This window comes from Dendrobium catenatum, unplaced genomic scaffold, assembly GCF_001605985.2.
Source record: "Dendrobium catenatum unplaced genomic scaffold, ASM160598v2 fragScaff_scaffold_1339, whole genome shotgun sequence".
Lineage (NCBI taxonomy): Eukaryota > Viridiplantae > Streptophyta > Magnoliopsida > Asparagales > Orchidaceae > Dendrobium > Dendrobium catenatum.
Window position 1 is genome coordinate 168,245 of NW_021319801.1, and position 15,093 is coordinate 183,337.

At 35.7% G+C, this 15,093-nt stretch overlaps 1 protein-coding gene across 1 annotated transcript; it reads left to right on the plus strand.

Moving 5' to 3' along the window:
* Positions 1–7,971: 7,971 nt before the first annotated feature.
* On the plus strand, positions 7,972–13,503 carry LOC110114714 (ras-related protein RABB1c). Its single transcript, XM_020847686.2, has 6 exons — positions 7,972–8,246; positions 9,287–9,426; positions 12,157–12,239; positions 12,332–12,536; positions 12,619–12,687; positions 13,214–13,503. The coding sequence occupies exons 1-6, from the start codon at positions 8,201–8,203 to the stop codon at positions 13,304–13,306; spliced, it is 636 nt and encodes a 211-aa protein (XP_020703345.1). The 5' UTR covers positions 7,972–8,200; the 3' UTR covers positions 13,307–13,503.
* The last annotated feature ends 1,590 nt before the right edge of the window (positions 13,504–15,093 follow it).

The following is a 15,093-nucleotide window of genomic DNA, read 5'->3' on the forward strand; positions in this document are numbered from 1 at the left end:
ACGGAACTTGAAATTTGAAATCCAGGATCTAGTTTTGGGACTTTCTTCAGAACTTTCTTCCAAATATAAAAACAACAGAAACACAGAGCTGCTATAGACTTCCAAATATACAGAACAATTCATCTATATTTCTTTCATCAAAATAATCATGTACAATACAGTTTATGGCTTACACATAGAAAGAACATAACAGAAAAGTCACGACTATACAAAAATTAAAAATACAAAATACCTAATCACTGATCATACACAGAACTTCTAGTCCAAGACTTCCTTCCCTTTCCCAGATCCTTAAAACCATGTAGAAAATAAGAATGAGCTAACAGTTCAGCAAGACTACACTCACCAATCAAAATCTCCAGAAATTCACATCAGAAAATACATCAGAAGTAGATATTCCAATAGCCGTACAGAAATCGTATAGAAATCATATAATCATCAGCATATAGACACTTGCTCAAATAGAAGTCAAATAACTGATATAGAAAAATAGAATTCACTTCATAAACAAAAATCGTACAGAGCGAACAAAATTGTACAGAACAAACAGAATTGTACAGAATAAACAGATTCGTACATAACAAACAGAATCGTACAGAACATACAGAATCGTACAGAACAGATTTCAAATCAGATAAAATCAAATTTCAACATCAGATCACAAATCAGATTTCAGATTCCCAGACCCTTACAGAATATCAGATAAAATCACTTTTCATGTACTCTGTGGATTGATGTGGTGGGCGATAGATTTACCCTTAGGTTAGGGACGACATCTATATGTATTATTTTTTTTTACAGATGGTCATGCTCATGCAATGCTAAAGGGGGGGGCATTGTCATGATTTCTAATAATGTCTTATGCAGGTGTTTGCTCAGCCCCCTAAATAAATGAGGGCTAAAATAAAATCATTAAATTATAACTGCTACAGGTTCTACAGGTGGACCGCTTAGCCCTCATGATTAAGAGCATAACCAATTTTGGCTGTGATGCGCATTACTTTTATATAACTGCTTGTGATATATCAAATGCTTGGAATTTTTATTAGAATAACCTTGTAGGTGACCTTAGATTTAATGTTTTTCAATTAATGTAATTATTTATAATAAATTATAAAGAGTTATGAAAATGATACTTGAGTGGGATATTCTTATCCAACTCGAATTCCAAAAGAAGAAGGCATCCTTAAAGGGGAGAGTCTTCTTCTATTTGGAAGATCGAGCTTATATGGCTTTAAATATCCAAAGAGAAAAGGCAATACCCCCTTTCTTAGGGGGATTTATCTCTTCGTTTGGATATCTAAGCCACGACGAATCCAAGGAGTCCAAGGAGGAGAGATCCAAGGAGTCCAAGGAGAAGAATTTCAAAGAAGACTGAAGAGCTGAAGATTTAAAGATCTAATATCCCACTCAAAGTCATTTGCATCAGTCATAGGCTTAGAAATCTGGGTTGTTGGCAGTGGTGCCCAGCCACTTTACTTTTCTGCAGACTCTGATTTGTAATTAAAGGGCAGTTGACCTATGAACATTTACTTAATTAGTTGATTTATATTGATGTGTTTACTTTGTTTACGCATTACAAATTACCTGTTTTTTCTAGGTTTCTTTCTTGCATGCCACTTTTGTTTTAGTCTGGATACCGTCAGGCTTAAGAACAATAAAATATTTTCTACTCATAACTATTCTCTAAAATTTTAAGTTTAAATAACATAGAAACTTAATGAATCTAGGAAATTCTCGTAATCATCCAGGGTCGCATGCATATTACTGCATCTTTCTTTCCTTATTATAAGATACCTCCCCTCATGCGGGTAAAGTCCGAATAATCTGGCCTATGAGGATGAAGTGCCGGACCTGGGGAGGCCTAGTCTTTTCTAAAAATTATTTTATAATAAGCCTATTTTTAAAATCTCATGCATATATGATTTGGAAGCTTCAACTAGCATGCATTGCATTAGCAACTAATTAAATAAAATTTAATTGCATTAGCTAGGAGCATCCGACCCACATAAGTCTAGGACCAATTATGACACTCTCTAGATGTCGGTCATATTTTCAAAAATTATACCACCCACCCATCTTTCATAAATGACTAGACTACAAGTTTTTGAAGCGATTAAGTGATTAGTTGGCTCACCAATTCAGGTCGGGGTATGTCCAGGTTTTGCACTACATTAGTTATGACACGGATCTTAGTGTTGTGTAGAACACTAAATCCAACTTAGATTTAGGCTTCGAGGCTACTACACTCGGTCTCGTAATATGCCTAAATAATGGGTAGGTCCCTTTCTTTTAGGAACTATAAATCCTACTTATCTGCGTCACAGGATGACGCCACCTCCATCCTTCTCTCACGCATGTGTTGAGTGCTTTATTTTATTTTCTCCAGTTTCTTCTTTAGTACCCTAGATCCTCCGGATGCTAGTGTGAACCACGCATGGTGATTAAACCATTTGAGACCCTTCTTCCTTTTGGATAAGATTTCATAATCTTAGCCATATGTGCCAATCCCACTTTAGGAATGGATAATATATGGTCCTTAATCGATAGTCTTCTCGGGCTTCGACCTGGGATATAATTAACCACGGGGGCTTGCGCCCGTGGGGAACTTGATCCTACTTCTAATAAAACCCCATCAGAGCTGATGTATCAGGTGGGGGAAACCCGTGACTGTGATCAGGTCGCGTATGTTACTACCCATCGGGGTGCATTGGCGAGAGCCGCTATCCTCAATGGCTAATCGTATACATGATCCAATCTGTCTCTTATAATTGGCCTGCTTATGTCGAGTGTAAAGGCCTATGATCGTTTTGTCCTACGGGATAGTGCGACCGTACCCTCTGCGTCCGAATCCCAAGAGCGGTGCTCTTTCGGAGGTCCACACGAGCGAGAGAGACAAGCCTTATGGCTCCAATCTATTTAGAATGAAAATATCTAAACCAGGATTGATTAAGGTTAAAACTAAGATAGTTATTAAAATAATAGCTAAATATATTATTTATTAAAAAAAAACTTATTAAAATAATATCGTAGTTATAATATTCATAATTATAATTTATTGGTGTTAATTAAAATTAGAATTAATAAGTAACTCATATTTAAATCACAAATGTCATACGAGTTACTCGCCTTAAATCATGAAAGCATTGTCAAGCGGTCTCATAGAATTTGTCAAGATTTAACATATTGTTTTATCAAACAATTTTTAGGATTTAACTCTTTCAAGATTTAGTAAATCTAGATTTAGAGGATTTATGAAATCCTATTTAATTAAATCATACATGCATTCAAACATGCCATCATCGACCATTGCTCAATTGCAATTGTAGACCATCACACAACCGCATTGGATCACCTCTCGATTGCAATCATTAGATCACCATCTGACGGTCATCGTCAGATCACCACCCTCCTGTGACTATCCAATTATGTTTAACCGACCACTGTCACTTGACTAAAATCCTTAGACTAGCTTTGTATGACTTTGATCCTTCAACTTAAGTTACCCAACCAATGCCCATCACATTAGAAGCTGGACTTGTTGGGAGAAGCTTCCACCATGAAAAATGATCACTTGCTTGCCCTAATGCCCAACACATCAGAATGAAAACCCATCTCCATCAAATCCCTACAAGTTTGGGGCCGTTTTCTCTTCTCCTTTGATTGTTGTAGATATGCATGGAAATGAAGAGTTGGGTTTATTTATAGTGCCCTATCTGTGAGTGATGGCACTTCAGTAAGTGATAGGTGGCTTCCTTTTGATGAGAACAAGTGTTTACTTGATCAGATTAGGTTGAACTTAGATAGGATCGAACTGGATTGTGTTGGAAGTGTAAAAAAAGGTTTTTTTTGTTAATATTAATGAAAATTTTTGTTGTTAAATATATGATAAAATAATACAAATATTAAAATTTATATATAATTAGTAGAATAAATATACGATGTGATACAAAATAAAATTCTTAAGCACGTCATATAAAAAAACTTATCAAACTTGAAAAAAAAAACTTATTAAAGAAACACTACATCTCAAATAAGCTAATAATAGAAGAAATGAAGAATTGTCAAATGGATTCTTATAGCAATGCAGAGACCTCTACAATCATCTAAATTTTATACATAATTAGTACAATGAAACACATTGGTGATCTCTTCATCTTTGACAACCTAAACTTGACCTCTCTTTATTTCTCTTTTTCTCTCTATAGATACTTTTGCCATCATACATTACCATTGTTGTCCTCTAACATACCACATTTTCTTGCAGAAAATTTGTTTCAAACAATATCTAGAGTTTCAAAATAAAAAGGGAAAATTTTTAAAATGAATTGAAAGATTAGGTACTCTTTTAACTTATCTCGATTCTTATATATAAATCATAATGACCAATTTTTATTAATGGATAGAAAATTGTATACTGATAGTACTATAAGAAGACATTTACATTTTTTATCACTTTGAGTTTACGCTCTTCTGTTCTCATCACTATAAAGTTGGACTGTATTATCTTTATTGCTTAATTTTATAATAAAAAGTTGCTTTAAGAAGCAATACGAAAGTCCCAAATGAAGCCGAAGCCGACTATTATAAATACTCATTTAGAGTTAGATTTTGAGTTAACTTACATTATATTTGAGCCAGCTGAATAAACTCGAATCAATTTCCAATTTCTAGTATGAAGTGGTACTCAAAGTTAGGTCGAAATCAATTTCTAGTGTGGAGCGCCGCTCAAAATCAGCTCAAAATCAAACCAAGTTGATTTCAAGTTGAGCCAATTTCAAGCCATATTTCTAGCGAGTTTGAATCTTGGAGCTTTTTAAACAGTCAAAATCTCATTTGAAGAATTCCATCCAAAGCTCATTATATAAAAAATATATAACAAGTCGACTACATCATCCTCCCTTTTCTCTCTCTCTCTCAGATAAATCATTAATATCAAAGTCATTCTACCTAACACCAAATGAGCTCAAATCAAGCACTTGAAGTATAATAAAAATTTCATGACTGATACATCATCAAAAAATTACATTGATCTAGCACGAATCTAGAGGAAAAATCAAGTTTGAAGCTTTAAAAATTAGATCAGAGACAATCCGAATTCTGATTTCAACAAACTTACAGTCAAACTGAGCGTATAGGAAACACAAACCCAACGACACCAAAATTGACTCAATCTGAGCCCAAATGAGTCAAAATGAAAGACTCGAAGCATTTTTGGAAGGATCGAACCACTATTTGGGTTACCAAACGATCTCCAATCATGACATGCTTATAATTGAATTGAGCGGCTCGACGAGACGAATCCAACGAGCCCAAGATCATCAAATTCTGATATCATTAAGACAATCAAATATCCATTGAACGATGGATGATGGTAGGAATCAAGATCGGCCGTCCATTAGAACCACTCTAAATTTATCCTTGATCTTCCACTTATTTTCAAGCCATGCCACTCAAGAATTCTATAAATAGAACCTCATTTCCTCATGAAAGGAAGGGAGAAGCCAAGAGAGAAGGAGGAGAGGGAAGAAAGCTCTAGCCGCCTAGCTCCTCCTCGACCACCGCCGGAGTGCTGCCGCACCACCACCGTAGTTCTGCCGCACCACCGCCGGACCACCAAGGGATGCTGGAGCGCTACCGCACCATCGCCGTAGTTTTTCCGCACCATCGCTGGACCACCAAGGGACGCCGGAGTGCTGTCGCACCACCGCCGTAGTTCTACCGCACCATCGACGGACCACCAAGGGACGCCGAAGTGCCATCTGAAGCTAAAGTACCAACTGACACTGAAGTGGCACTGCCAATCCACCGCCTGACACCGGTGTACCGCCGAACCACCATCTGACAATGGAGTGACGTTGGACTTTTGCAAAACTCTCAGTTGATATTTGTAATCTGGTCGTCTTCAAGGATGAGTTAGACCATTATACTTTTCTCAAATTTTAGTGGAATCATTTTCAACTGGGCTAGGCCCCTGTGGTTATTTTCCTTTCCGGCTTTTCCAGGTAAAAAATATTATGTTCTCTGTGTGTGAGCTGGATATCCGTGCAACGCTAAGACGTAGAATTACAACTCTATCACCGCATATATTCTAGCACGCAACAATGACAATAATTAGACGATAAAAAAATTCCTAATTTTGCATGCTTACGGTCAAAGCGAGTGTCCCAAATTTTCTAATTATGATATCATTAAGGCACTTCAATATAAAAAGAACTGTTGCGTCCTGAAGTATTTGTGGCGGTAGAGAAATATAAAGTTTAACGTCTTAACGTTGTACGAAAATCCAGCACGTAATCAAATAAGAGAGAGAGTGTAGCCTTCATATGAGACACCAAGATTTTTACATGGAAAACCCCTAAAAACGGGGAAAAACCACGGGGTCTAGCTCAGTTTAAATGAATCCACTAGTATTTGTAGTTGATTACAAATAAGGCCCTTCTTTGGGGGAAGGCTTTAGCTTGATGTACATCTTATATAGTACACTACATAGTGGGAATATAAAGAGTCACTATTGATGTTTTTGATTGGTCTGAAGGACCATTGTCGATGGGCGACGTCAGTCAGAAGGATCGTAGTCGGCGGGCGACGGAGATCAGTAGGATCGTAGTTGGCGGGCAACATAAGTCGGCAGGATCGAAGTCGGTGGGCGACAAAGGTCGGAAGGACTGTAGTCGGTGGGCGATGAAAGTCAGAACAACCGTAGTTAGCGAGCGACAGAGGTCAAAAGGACTATAGTCGGTGGGCGAAGTAAGTCAAAAGGACCATAAGGTAGAAGTCCAAGAATGAACAGAAATCCAACATCAGATATATGTCCGGCGAAAACCCAACAACGAGCATAAGTCCGACGTCGAGTAGAAGTCCGAAGTCAGTTGGCGGCCGAGGAGAACTACGGCGTTAGATGGTATTCGGGCATAATTCCGGTGTTACTTGGAGTTCGGGTGAAGCTCTGACGTCACTTGGAAGTCGGGTGGAATTCCCGCGTCACTTGGAAGTCGGGCGGAATTCCGGCATCCCGTGGAAGTCGGGCAGAATTCCGGTGTTCCATGGAAGTCGGACATATTCCCGACGATGGTTGAGGAGGAGTTTCTTCCCTTCTACTCTTATCTTCTTCTGCTTGCTTCTTCTTGTTTGTGTCCCCTCCCCCCTCTCAAGAGAAATGAGTGGCTATTTATAGTTTTTTGAGGATAAAATGAGTCATAAATAGGAGGAGGATCAAGGGCAAATGTGGAGTGGTTGGATGAACGACCGATATTGAATCCCTTCATCGTGTATTGCTCATCAGACATTTGAAGGTTTTAATGATGTTGGAATTCAGTGATCTTGGGCTCGTTGGATTCGTCTCGTCGAGCCACTCGATTCGACTATAAGCACGTTATATCTGGAAACCGTTTGGTAACCCAAGTTGTGTTTCAAACTTTCGAACAACAAGTCGTGTCCGTGATTTGGACCCATTTGGACTTAGATTGAGTTGAATTTGTTGTTGTTGGGTTTGTATTTTTGAGACACTCAGCTCGACTATAAGTTTGCTGAAATTGAAGTTCAGATGATCCCAAATTTAATTTTTGAAGTTTCCAACCTGATTTTGTCTCGAGATTCGTGCTCGATCAAGATAATTTTTTGATGACATATCAAGAACAATGCATGATCAATATAGGCTTCATTTGAGACGAAATTCTTGATGCTTTCTAAATAGACTTTCTAGTACATAAATTTTTAAAACTAATTTTTTTTAAAAAAAAATATTTTAAAACACAAGAAGAAAATCATCTCAAACAAATTCATAGATAACCAAATAGATTATTAACGATCTACAATTCTCGTGCCATAGTGCTTTTCTAACTAGGACATAATATTTTGTATAAATTTGTACTCTTTAATCTAAGTCTAGGTTTGCTTCAGCACGAAGGACAGGAAAAAAAAAAAAAAATTTAAAGTCTCACGCAAAATTAAGCGGCACATTTCAACCGCGTACAAGTTGGTACCAATGACGGGTCCTAATTTCAGGTGCCTTTATCTCCCACATACCAGGCTCTTCCGTTTCGCAGACCACTAAAGAAAAAGTTCAGCTCTCTTACGCAGTCACGCCTCTTCGCGATTCTTGCTCCCGACAGGAATTCCTCTTTTTCGTCAGATTAGCCGAAGCGTTTGCTATTTTGATTTTGATCTGAAGAAGAACGAGCACCGGATCTGAGGAAGAATGTCTTACGCTTACCTTTTCAAGTACATCATAATCGGAGACACTGGTGCGCTTCTCTGATCCCTTCTTAAGTGGTTTTGCTAATCAGAAGAAGCAATGCTCTTCTGCCTTAATTGATGTTTTATTGTCATCAAAATTGGTTTTTGATCGTGAACTTGTAAAGTAGTTTTGGGTTATTGATGGAAAAATCTGCTTTTTTGGGAACCAATTGAATGAAATTCTGTTTGTTATTATCTGTGAGTAGCATCTGCAGTGATTGATTTGGATCTGAATTTGTTGGATTGTGGAGGCTATTTGTTGTGCGTTTGAGTTCTAATAATAGCAAGTTGATTTTTGGATTGGATGAAGATGTGAAGGTTCGACTTTGAGGGGATTTACGGAATGGGGAACACATAATATAATACCACTAAATAAATTCAGGCTTAAAATGGGGTCATATCAACTGATTCTGTTGTGGCTGGATTAATTTTTTTTGTTACTGCTATAAAAAAAATCTGTGTTAGATTAACGATCTTCACGGATCTAATATTTATGTCAGTGAGCTAATACATGAGTGAAATATCTTATCTAAGTAAAAGTTATTAGAAGGAGAGCTACAAGTTGGCTGTTTGAATCTTTTCTAGATAGCTTTTGTGAATTAGAAGATGGATTGTTGTTGCGTGTTAATGGATGGTTGTTTTGATGAAAATTATTATTGTTTTTTTTTTTAATTCTAAAAGACTATAACTGCTACTGAAGGAAAAATATGTTTTTTGTGAACCAATTGTTTGGCATTTTGTATGTGATCTTGACTCTGGAAGCAACTGATTGGAATTTCAAGTTGATGGGTTGATTTGATGAGAATGGAAGTGTGTGATTTTTAGGAAATCTGCTTACTAAGAAACTGTTTATCATGTTGCAAATTCAATTTAGAATTGGAATAATGGATCTTAGGGGAATATACATTGCCATGTGTTTTTAAACTATGTTTATTATTTCTTCTGTAAACCTTTATTAGTCATGAAATCATTTTTCTTTGGATTCGGTGTTGGTAAGTAAAATCTTTTTTTTGTGTGAAATGTAACATTTCTTATAATTTCCTTTCAGGTGTTGGGAAATCATGCCTTCTATTGCAATTCACGGACAAGAGGTTTCAACCTGTACATGATTTGACTATTGGTGTTGAGTTTGGTGCTAGGATGATTACCATTGATAACAAGCCGATCAAATTGCAAATATGGGATACGGTAGTATTTTTCACCTTGTTATGAATTAGTAATTTTTTTTAGATTACTACCCATTTACTTGTCTAAAATGTGGTATTTGGCAATAATATACCTTGCATGGAAAAAAGTTTTAAAGTTGATTCTTACCTTCTGGCTTTTCTAGATGCGTCACATGATTTGATAAACAGAACAATTTAAGAGATATTTGTAAATGGAAGCTTTGTGTTTTTTTAAGAAATAGCTGTTTAGGTTGCTTTTGTATTTTAGATTTGAGGGTCCTTGAAGAACTTTTCAAGTGAGAGTTTACTACAGGGTTTCATCCCTCCTAATAGAATATATATGTACATTACTTGATGTTTGGAGGTAGAAGTGCAATTTAGACATTCTGAGAACAATTCATTATGTAAATTATCGAATTATCTTGTGGAATCTAATACTTTGTTACACTTTGCTTGTAATACACAGGTTGCAATACTGTAAAGTTGATCTAATTACATTTTTGTGAAAGTTTGATAGTCTCGTAATCAGGAGATGTCTACTGAGGTGGAGTTCAATGATGCAAAACTATCATTGTGTAGCTTTTTTTCTAAAGGAAAAAAAGGGAAAAACCAAGCCGATGATGACCAATTGTCCTTCTTTTATTATAAAAGTTTTTTCACTTTATCATAAGCATCATTAACCTTATCTCATTAATTTAGCATCATCTTGTGAATTCTCTTTCTCTACTCATTTTTTTAAATTGATGGAGATAGGCCTAAAAAGACTTGGTGGTTAAAAATTATTAGAAATGATTTTTTGTTTATTAGATTTAAATGAGAATTTGACTCTTATTAGGACACAATGGAGAAAAAAGATTTATGTAGCCGACCTCACGTATTGGGATAAAGACTTGATGTTGTTGTACTCATTTTTATTAAATGGACCCAAAACCAAAAAAGGAATGTGTTATAACTTTATTAATTTGAGGTACTGTCACCCTGTTAGAAGGCTTGGAGCTTTTCATGTAAAACCTAATCAAAATATAGCATTAAATTTAGATTTCCTTAGATGCTTCAGCCAGTAGAGGTAGGATTAGGGCTTGGGAAAGATAAAGAAGGCATGTATGAAAGGAGAGGATAATTTAGAAGGGAAGATAAATAAACATATGGAGCAAGTGCTACCTTATATTTATCTTGCTCGCACTTAGTGTTTACCTATATTCATTTTGCTGCTCACTGCCCTCGTTAAGCCTTATGTGAAATTGGTTTACTGTTTAGTCCATGAGAGTTGGCCTCAATAAAAAATAAATTGGAAATAGTTTTAGCTTTTTAGTGTCCTTCATATTACACCGTTACTTATTTTTATAAAATTGATTTCTCATCTAATGAAATATCTTAGGTTATTGCTTGCCTTCAACATTATGTGAACTAGTCTTACATAGATTGCAATATTGCTCAAGTTGTTTCCATAAGAATCCAATTATCATTTTCATGATTATAGGGGTAAAATTGACTTAAGTTATCTTTTAATTTTGACAATTTCAGTTTTGATAGATCGTGATTACTAGATTCTAAGTTTAAGCACGTAAGTGTGTGTGAGAATAGTTTCATCGAAGCAAACTAGACTTTTATGTACTTTTATATCCTAGAAACTAAGTTTTTAAGACGTTGATCCAGTTATCTACCTTTTCAATATCATTCCTATCACAGAAAGTTGGCAAGTTCAGTCGAATGGCAGACATTCTCTCTAAAGGATCTTTGACCATATCATCATATCGTTCTTCTTCATCTTCATATGGATCTTCTTCTCTTTCCTCTTCATCTGACTCCATTTATCTTTTGTTATGGTTGTTAGTTCTAGGAGTAAAGAGTAAAAGAAATGCAAGTGTTTTGATTTTTTCAGAGTGTTTGGTAGGAAGAGGATTGGAATGCTCTGATTGGCCATTTTTTATAAATTTGGAATTCATTCAAATTGGGTGAACTCCAAGGTCAGGGAAACCTTGAAGCTTGCAATCTCGCTGGCATTGCTAGCCACAGCTCATTGACGCATCCTGAGTGTGCCCTCATTACATTCCAATGCATTTGAAATATATCATAATAAACATAAAAAAATTTATTTCTATGTATTTTATTTGCATTCAACCAAACAATTGCATTTCTTAAATTCATGGATTTCAATTATCTTGCATTCCTACAATATATGTATTTTAAAACATCCAAACAAATAGGACTTGCATTAGATCTTCCTTTGATCTACTTGTCCCATGTTGGGAGATGGATGAATCTGTGTGAATAGCCTCTTCGATCATGTATTGTGTATGAGATATCAGCACTTTTTTAGAAAAATCTATTTCTTGAATTTTATAATAGGTTTTTATGATTAGTTATCAACTAACATCAACCCTGAATCTTTGTAAATTTGGGCTAGAGATCCAAATTTTTTCCTATTTCATATTATGGTTCATTTTGTTGATAGCAGCATTAAGTGACATTTCATTTCAAATGTACCTTAACAAACTATATATATATATATATTTCAATACATTTTATTTGCATCCAACCAAACAATTCATATATTTTCAATTTTCTTCAACAATTTCTGGATTTCCTTGAGATTTTGATTTTATTCGAGCTAAAATCAATATGTTTCTAATAAGCTAATCTTGTTCCTCTCAGGCATTTGCGACTAAAAATGCTCACGCTTAAGAAGTATAATGTTATTTATAATTTTGACCATTTCTGATCATCTCATTCAAAACTCTCTCTATTACAGGCAGGTCAAGAATCATTCAGATCCATTACAAGATCCTACTATAGAGGAGCAGCTGGTGCATTGCTGGTATATGATATTACCAGGTATGCCCTGCCATTTGTGATGCCTTAGTAATTGGTAACTTATTTAATTTTTGTTTATTTACCATATACCTCCTTTTCATTTTGATTTACAGGAGAGAAACATTTAATCATCTTGCAAGCTGGCTTGAAGATGCAAGACAACATGCAAATGCTAATATGACTATTATGTTAATTGGAAACAAATCTGATCTTTCTCATAGAAGGGCTGTAAGTATTGAGGAAGGCCAACAGTTTGCCAAAGAACATGGACTTATTTTTATGGAAGCTTCTGCAAAAACTGCACAGAATGTTGAGGAGGTTAGCAGTAAATGAAATTTACTAACCTTGTTTCTTTTAACCTATTCTTTTATCATTTTATAATGTTTTGAATATTGTACAGGCATTCATTAACACAGCAGCAACCATCTACAAGAAGATTCAGGATGGTGTGTTTGATGTGTCAAATGAGGTATTTAGTTGCTCTCCTCTTCTCTCCTATCTAGATGGTTGTATTATGATATTTTATGATAAAATAAATACTTTTGTTAGGCTTATTTGATGCAATGAGATAGACACTTGAGAACTGTGAAGGTCTTGTATAAATTTCATAGCTTTCTACTGCACCTATCTTCTTTCTTAAAGGGTCTAAGCAATTTTTAGATGTTTGATAAATAGCTGAGAGCAAAAGTCTAATTTTGTGGAAGTTGAAAAGTAGTTTTTTTGTAGAATTGCAGTTTAGGTAGTTTTCTAGAATAGTGCTTTTATGGATTTAAGTTTTAGGCTTCGTTTGGGACGGCTTTCTTCCTACTTCTTATAACAACTTTTAATAAAAAATTAAGATTTTTGTACTAAAAAATTTCCTTAAGAAGCAGCAAAAAAACCGTTCCAAACAAAGCCTTAGTATCTAATTAAGTATTAATTAAGATTGATATTGAAACACCGAGTTTTTCATATTTATACTAATATTTAATATAATTCAAATATGATTTTTACAGTCTTATGGAATCAAAATTGGATATGGAGGAATACAAGGTCCAGCTGGAGGAAGGGATGGATCTTCATCCCAGGCTGGTGGTTGCTGCAATTGAGCACCCTTCACAAAATTCATGTATTGTGATTATTATCTCTCATCTATTATGTAATTCATGTTTAGACTTTTCATTACTCTGCAACTTCCTTTTTTTTTTTCAAACTTTCTGTGTACATCTATTTGCTTGCTTCCAATCTATGTATATCTCTTTCTGTAATGCTTCTCATTGCAAAAATTTCAGCAATTTTATCTGTTTGGGAATGGTGTCAGTTGCAAATAGTTTGTTTCTATTGCAAAAAATTCAACAATTTTATTTGTTTGGGAATGGTGTCATTTGCAAACCACTTAAGTCTATCTTCAATTTACTCGTTTTCAATAGATGTCACTCCAATATTTTATCTAATATAATAAATAATAGCTTAATTTAATCTAAGGTATAATTGTGATTTAATAAAATTTATCTTTAAGCCTCCATGATATCCCCTTATCACACAAAACTCTTGCGACATATCTCAATTTTAATCATACAGCCTTAACTCTAAAAATTGTATCCTCATTTATACCTTAATTATAATAGATACAAGGTATCGTCTTACCTTCCAATAATATTTAATAATAATTATTAACATCATACTAATTTCATTCGAGTTTTTTTAGAAACTGCTCGCAAAAAGGCACCTGATGCCATGGTTTAAAATTGCGCAATATGAGGCTTGCCTTTGCGCAATTCCAGTAAAAAACGCCTCGATGCTTACGCCTCGAGTTCTCTTGAGGAGGCTTGCGCCTAAACTTGGTTGAGGCCCGCCTTGCCTCACCGGCATGAGGCTTACGCCTGATGATATATATATAAACTTACATAAATCTTGAAGTAAATGTGCGACATTGGACTCTATAGAAGAGGAAGAAGGGGAGAGAACATGATGCGGACATCCAACCGTCCATGCTTATCCGAGGAGGAGCTGAAAATCGACGACCGAGATCACTTTGTTTTATTTTAGTTTATTAAGTGTATTTTGATTTAATTTTGCAATTTCCCTTTTTTACCCTTTTGTCTTATGTAAGCCCAAGGGGCTAATCTGTCTTTTAATTTCTTTTGAGGCCTATATATAGAGGCCCCTTCTCTTGTATTTGGAATGATGTATTATTAATAAAAAAAATTTGTGTTTTGCACTTGGGTTCTTCCTTTGGGAAGAACGTTAGTGAAATCCCTATGGGAGGGAGTTGGAGTTTCCACTAGCCGCAGGATGAGTTCGGACTCGTGGCGTGAAGTCCCTTGGAGAAGGGCAACGTAGTACCCGTTAGCCACAGGATGCGTCCGGGCTCGCTGTTGTATCTTTGATATTTTGTTTCTCTATTTTTGTTCCTTCTTATTGCTCCTAGTAGTCATTTTCATCTTCTTCCTCCTCCCCATCTTCGTTTGGCCGTCGGATTCTAGCCTCACCCGAAACCCGCTCTTTTTCCCCCGTCCAACACCCACGGCCAGCATCCCACCCGACCCCTCCACACCGCCGGCCTAATCCTCTAGCCGCCGGCCACCGTCCACCTCTTCATCCCCATTAAAACCCTTGCCTAATTTGGATGAAAGTATTTTGGGACAGAATTTTGAATTCAAATTTGTTCAATTTGAAATTCAAAAACTTTCCTAAAATATCAAAACTATTTTAGGAAAGTTCTTTAATTAAATCGATTTGAATTTCAAATTCAAATAGGATTTAGTTAATTACTTTCCTAAATCCCCCTAGCCTATTAAATACACCCAAAATCAATTCCCAAATCCTCTCCATCAGCTCTAAACCACCGGCCCCTCCCCCTTAATTAATCCTCTTGATTTATTTCCTAAAGCCA

What these genes read in the sequence shown, in the direction of transcription:
- LOC110114714 (XM_020847686.2), top strand. Translation starts at nt 8,201, where the DNA reads ATGTCTTACGCTTACCTTTTCAAGTACATCATAATCGGAGACACTG. An exon ending in AATTGCAAATATGGGATACG is followed by an intron (nt 9,427 to 12,156) that starts GTAGTATTTTTC and finishes TCTCTATTACAG; the next exon opens with GCAGGTCAAGAATCATTCAG. An exon ending in TGTTTGATGTGTCAAATGAG is followed by an intron (nt 12,688 to 13,213) that starts GTATTTAGTTGC and finishes TGATTTTTACAG; the next exon opens with TCTTATGGAATCAAAATTGG.